Source organism: Ischnura elegans, chromosome 2, assembly GCF_921293095.1.
Source record: "Ischnura elegans chromosome 2, ioIscEleg1.1, whole genome shotgun sequence".
NCBI lineage: Eukaryota > Metazoa > Arthropoda > Insecta > Odonata > Coenagrionidae > Ischnura > Ischnura elegans.
The window spans coordinates 109,780,353-109,786,828 of NC_060247.1; the positions used below are offsets into that span (position 1 = coordinate 109,780,353).

The following is a 6,476-nucleotide window of genomic DNA, read 5'->3' on the forward strand; positions in this document are numbered from 1 at the left end:
ATAACCAATGACTGGCAAATCTGCCTTCCTGAATTGCGCTCAAGGCTTCAATGATTGAAGTTCCGTCATACACAAAACAAAACGAACGTAATGATAACCGTGTAATTAGTCTTATCTACTTTTTAAGAGTCTGGAGGGGTGGGGGCACGTGCCCCCACGTGCCCCCGGAACCCCGCCCCCTGAATCCACGTATGTAGATGCTCATATTTTTATTGTTTCTAGAAAATACAGGGGAACCTCCCTCCCGCGCGCCCTCCCCCTTAATCTGCCGCTAGTTTTTTTGAATTCGGGAACACAATCGCTGCTGTAGAGAAGGTAAATGTGTGAGGTTGGTCAAATGGAGTCAAATCTTCCTGCGACAAGGCGCGTCTCCGCAATGCCCTATTCGATCCTTCGAATGGCTCAAGGCGATGCCTATCCCCGCCTCGGGAACCCGGAGTTCGACTAATGACGCCTCACCATACCTCCAGCCAGGAGGGGGGATGGCTTTCCCGCGTCCACCGGTCGTCACAAATTGCTAGGTAGGTACTCCAAATCCACCAACTCGCCGAACCAGCTCCATTCAAAACTTTCAGTTTGTGCTTCCTTCCTCCCCTCCAGAGCTTACGCCCTCCCCTCAAGAAAATCCTGGATCTACCTATAACCCCTCATACTTCTCCCATTCTCCGCTAACCAAGCGGCGAATGAAGGACGCCTGTTGTCGTTCATTTCTTTTCACGTTGGCTTTGGAACCGAACTTGTTGCGTGTTTGTGCTGTGGGAGTTCTTTCTAGTTCATTATTTGGAATTTCACGTGTGGCTTTGCGGCGAAACAATGCAGCATATTACTCTTCATTAAGTATTTATTACTTCGACACTATTCGGAAGAGCTTTATCTCGAGTCATTGAAGAACGTCTGTTTTCGTTCATTTTTTTCGCGATGGCTCTGGAACCGAACCTGCTACGTACGTGGTCCGTGAAAGTTCTGTCCAGCTGAATATATGGAATTCTACGTTTGCATTTACGGCTTAGCAGTGCAACATTGTGTTCCTAATTCGGTGTTCATCTCTTCGAGTGTATTTTGTGAAGCCTGCGTCAGTGTCACGTAACCAGTGTTCGCGTGGGGAATCGGGAAGGTGTGGTGTCTTCCCTCCGTGAGAGTCCCGCTTCGAATCCCAACGGTGCTGGATAATTTTCAGAGACTACGCGATCCCTGATTGAGTTTTGTGGAGGACACTTCAAGTTCAGCACTCCGTCCGTCGTATGGGCAGTTAAGCCGTTGTCTCCTTGCTGCCTTTCGTTAAAAGTTGGCCAATTCCGACGCCGGATTTCTATCTTCCTTCCGTTCTTAGCCTTCCCCCATGGCGAAAATGGCCATACTGTACCATTTTTCTCGTCAAAGAAGGTTTTTTGGGCCTCTAGCCGGGTTATCTCTCTCCAATTGGTCGACGTTTCGGAACCCGAGTCGCGTTCCATCATCAGGGCTGATGGCTAGTGTCCGTCTGTCCTCAAAATTTGCCCAGCTTATATCTGGTAAGTGACCAGCTGCCGGTGATTATATATACCACCTGTTCAGCGGCGAGAATTGTTCGCAAAGTACACGCGCAGGGAGAAAATGGCAACACAAGGGACCAGTGTAACCTTCCCAGTGTTAGTGCAGGTGGCTTCAGCCAACCGAATTCTCATTAGGGCCGATTTCCTCGCATTGTTGAGTGAATACCAAAGTACCTGTAAGGTCCTTGTAAGCCCGATGTACCGGGGATTAAGGTGTAAACATATTCCGAACACGCATTAATGCAAAGGGAGTTTATTGGCTCCAAGAAAAGAAAATATATTTTACAATACACTGTGACACTGTTAGTTATGAAGCACTGACACTCAGCCGACACGCGCGTAAGTCCTTATCACCAGTCCTCTCTCTCCGTAGAACTAACTGTACTTTCTCGCGCCCCTGGCGTGGCGCTCCTCATCCCTCTATCGGCGAGCCCTTAAATTACTTGCTGGAGACTCGCACAGGGGCGCCACACCACCCCCTTCCTAGTGACAGAGGCAATCTGGCATGACAAAAGAAAGAGAAAAAAAAAAGAAAATTTAAATGCAAACAAAATTAACCCACTGAGAGAGACAATTTAAGGCAAAAAAATCCCGGAGGTGCTCAGGAAAGTGCACTCTTCTTCCCGATCGGGTCGTCTGCCCTTCCTTTTCGGGTGCTGTGGGCACTCTGAGGGGTTCCCTCTGTGGTCCCCCTGACGCTATGACCCCCTGTGGAGGTATCAATGGTGTCTCAGGTCGTGGTGGCCGCAGGATGGTACTTGCTGGTGCAGCTGGTGTGGCCACTGTTGGGTCATCGGAGGCGATGAAAGCGGGCTTAAGGCGGTCAATTGAAACATTGGCCTCCGCGTGTGAGATCACACCTAACAAAAACAAAGGGAGAAGAGAACAAGGATTTAAATACAAATGTTGATCGTGCTCCATGGCGCGAAGCAGGTTGGGGACGAAGGCTTTGCATATGCTGCCGCAGCTGGACCACATAGTTGGTTTGGTCGTCTATGGTGTGGCTCTCGGTGGGGGAATGGAAATCTCCTGGTAGGCGAAGCGGCTCTCCATATACCAACTCTGCTGATGTGGTCTGCAGGTCCTCCTTCCAGGCGGAGCGGAGGCCGAGGAGGATGGTCGGAAGAATATCCACCCAACCCTCAGTCTCATGACTGCGGATGGCGGCTTTCAGCTGCCGATGGAGGCGTTCCACAAAACCATTTGAGGCAGGGTGGTAAGCCGTCGTCCGCAGGTGTACGGCTCCGGAGAGATCTGCCAGTTGTTGGAAGAGCTGGCTCTCGAATTGGCGACCCTGGTCGGTGGTAATGCGCTGTGGGACGCCAAAACGAGCGATCCACTCGCGAAAGAAGGCTTGGGCCACCGTCTCCGCCGTGATGTTTGCTATGGGGATGGCTTCCGGCCATCGGGTGTAACGGTCGATGACCGTGAGGCAGAACCTACAGCCCCGGGAGTGCGGTAATGGGCCCACAATGTCCATGTGGACGTGCTCGAAGCGGTGGGAGGGTGTTGGAAATGTACCAATAGGGGACTGCACATGGCGTGTTATCTTCGCGCGCTGACAGGGGAGGCACTCTCTTGCCCAAGAAATGCAATCCTTCCTCATGAAGGGCCACACGTAACGGGACCCGACCAGGCGCGAGGACGCCTTTCCACCCGGATGGGACAAGCCGTGAAGGGAGAGGAAGACTCGTCGGCGTAACTGGGAGGGCACAAAGGGGCGGGCTTTCGAAGTAGAAACGTCACAGTACAGGGCCACTTCACTGTGCGGGAGTAATACTTGTCGCAGGACGAGCGAGGAGGAATTTGAGCGGAGCAGCTCGGCGAGTTCGCTGTCACCCTCCTGCGCTACAGCGAGTTCATCGTGATTGACGGCGGCGGTGATTTCCTCGATCCGAGAGAGTGTCGGCCACTAAATTGTCCTTTCCAGCTAAATGGCGTACGTCTACGGTGAACTGAGCGATGTATGTCAGATGACGGCACTGTCTTGGCGATGTTTTATCATTCTTCTGCCGAAAGGCAAAAATGAGGGGCTTGTGGTCAGTGAATACACTGAATTCGCGGCCTTCGACCATGTGCCGGAAATGGCGCACAGATTCGAAAATGGCCAAGAGCTCCCGGTCGTAAGGGCTATAATTTTGTTGCGGCTTGGTCAGCTTACGGGAAAAGAATGCTAAAGGTTGCCAACCTAAAGGGGTCTTCTGTTGGAGGGCTGCTCCAATTGCAAAATCCGAGGCATCCGTGAAAAGGGCTAATGGTAGAGTCACGTCCGGGTGTGCGAGGAGGGCTGCATTTGCTAAACTGTTTTTGCAGGCGTCAAACGCTTTCCGTAACCCCGGTGTCCACGAAATGCGGTCCTTCCCCTTAGCCCCCCCGCGTAGCACTTCACTTAAAGGCGCCTGAAATTTAGCCGCGCCTGGTATGAAACGGCGGTAAAAGTTCACCATGCCCAGAAACTTTCTTAAATGCTCCACCGTTTCTGGCAAGCCAAAACCCGTTATCGCGTCCACCTTTTCCGGTAAAGGCGTGTAACCACTGCCAGACACACGATAACCGAGGAAATCCACCTCCGGCTGCCCAAAGACGCACTTAGATGGGTTGATGACTATCCCGTACTTACACAATCGGGCGCATAGCTGGTGGAGGTGATCTTCGTGCTCCTCTGCGGATTCCGATGCAACCAGGATGTCGTCGATGTACACGAAGCAAAACTCTAACCCCCGGAGGACCTCGTCCATGAAGCGTTGGAATGTCTGAGCGGCATTTCGTAGTCCAAACGTCATGTACGGGAATTCGAACAAGCCGAAAGGTTTTGTGATGGCTGTTTTCGGGATGTCATCTGGGTTGATGGGGATCTGGTTGTACGCGCGCACAAGGTCAACGGTGGAAAACGCGCGGTTTCCGCGGAGGTTGTGGGCAAAGTCTGCAATATGCGGAACTGGATATTGGTCAGGTATCGTCCGGGCGTTGAGAGCCCGATAATCACCGCAGGGCCTCCACTCATCCCCCTTCTTCGGGACTAGGTGGAGGGGGGATGACCAACAACTCTCGGACGGGCGCGCCGTACCAGCGCGCAACATGTCATCAAACACCCGCTTAGCGACACGCTGATGATCCGGTGCGAGTCTTCGCGGTCGGCAAGAAGTGGGTGGTCCGGCTGTGGTGCGAATGTAGTGCACGGTAGAATGTAGGGGATCTCTAGGGGCACCAGCTGGGCGCGTAATATCCGGGAAACAAGCGAGAATGCGGTGAAATTTGTTGTCGCTGCTTACCGCTTTTACGTGTGGGAACGGTTCCCGCACGGCTTTACCGCTCGCTTTAAGGTGGGTGGTGCCGTCGATGAGGCGTTGGTTCCTCATGTCCACTAGCAGTCCGTAAAAACGGAGAAAATCCGCACCAATGATGGGTTTGGACACGTCCGCCACCACAAAGCGCCAATTGAAGTCCCGCCGGAGGCCAAGGTTTATACATAATTCCAGCGCTCCATACGTCGGGATGACACAGTCCAGTTCATAAGTGGACTTCGTACGGGGGCCTCTCACTAGAGCGCGAGGGTATACACAGAGGTCCGAACCCGTGTCTACAAGGAATTGCCGCTTAGTGCTCGCGTCTGTGACAAAAAGGCGGCTGACATTCGGGCGGTAGTCGGTGGCCGCGTTCACCGACGGCCCTATAGGTTTCCCGCCGCCGTGTAAGAACACGGGGATTCGCAGCGGTGAGCCTTCTCTCCGAAGGTATAGTGGTACCAGCACATGTCCGACTCCCTATGACGGGAGCGGCGGCGAGGGTTCCCCCGGGAATGGCTGCGGGACCTCGGGCGGGACCGGTTATCCGTAGGACCGGAGATTTGCGCTGTGACGGCGGTGGCCATGTTTGTCATCTGCGTCATCAGGGCAGCGACTTGTTTGGTTAGTTCCTCTACCCGCTGGAGGAGGGCGTCGTTATCGGCGGGGGCGGTTGCGCTGGCCACTTGGGGGTGGGGGGTTACCTCGTGCACCTTATCCGCCAAGGCGGAAAGCGAGTCTAGGTCCGCTCCGCTCTGTACGGACAAAATGGCGTGCATGTTGGCGGGAAGGCGATTGACCCAAAGGGTGCGAAGAAAAGCGTCCGGAACGACGCCGCCTGCGAGGTTGCGGAGGTGGCGCAAAAGTTGAGACGGCTTTCGATCTCCCATCTCTTCATGCTCCAGGAGCTGTCGGATGCGCTGCTCCTGCGATGCCGTCAAGCGCCTGATAAGTTCCTCTTTTAGGCGGACGTATTTGTCTTGGGCGGGAGGGGAAGTAATTATGTCACTCACTTCCGCGGCATATTTATGGTCCAATTGTGACATAACGTAGTAAAATTTAGTGGCATCCTGGGTGATGCCATTAAAGTGAAACTGCCCTTCCACTTGCGCGAACCATACCGCGGGATCCTCGGGCCAGAATGGGGGCACACGAATACTGATTCGGTCGACGGACGCGGCTGAACCTCCCTCCATTTTTGCAAGGGGAAATAAAAAATAATGGCGAAAATACAGGTCACAAACACACACAAAAATAAAACGGCGCACACGGTCACTAGGGGGAATAAGACGGCCCACGTGGTCGTTAACTTTATCGGGGATCACGTCGGGGTCACCACTGTAAGCCCGATGTACCGGGGATTAAGGTTAACATATTCCGAACACGCATTAATGCAAAGGGAGTTTATTGGCTCCAAGAAAAGAAAATATATTTTACAATACACTGTGACACTGTTAGTTATGAAGCACTGACACTCAGCCGACACGCGCGTAAGTCCTTATCACCAGTCCTCTCTCTCCATAGAACTAACTGTACTGTCTCGCGCCCCTGGCGTGGCGCTCCTCATCCCTCTATCGGCGAGCCCTTAAATTACTTGCTGGAGACTCGCACAGGGGCGCCACAGTCCTCATTGACGGAGCTCAGGATAATAGAGACTGAA

The 6,476-nt window shown here is 53.2% G+C and overlaps 2 protein-coding genes across 2 annotated transcripts; both read right to left on the minus strand.

The window, feature by feature from the left end:
• Positions 1 to 2,355: 2,355 nt before the first annotated feature.
• LOC124153233 (protein NYNRIN-like) lies at positions 2,356 to 3,012 on the minus strand. The gene has a single exon (XM_046526332.1). It carries the CDS (start codon positions 3,010 to 3,012, stop codon positions 2,356 to 2,358), a length of 657 nt encoding a protein of 218 aa, XP_046382288.1.
• A 2,190-nt stretch (positions 3,013 to 5,202) lies between these two features.
• LOC124153234 lies at positions 5,203 to 6,012 on the minus strand. Its single transcript, XM_046526333.1, has one exon. The coding sequence runs from the start codon at positions 6,010 to 6,012 to the stop codon at positions 5,203 to 5,205; it is 810 nt and encodes a 269-aa protein (XP_046382289.1).
• Between the last annotated feature and the right edge of the window lie 464 nt (positions 6,013 to 6,476).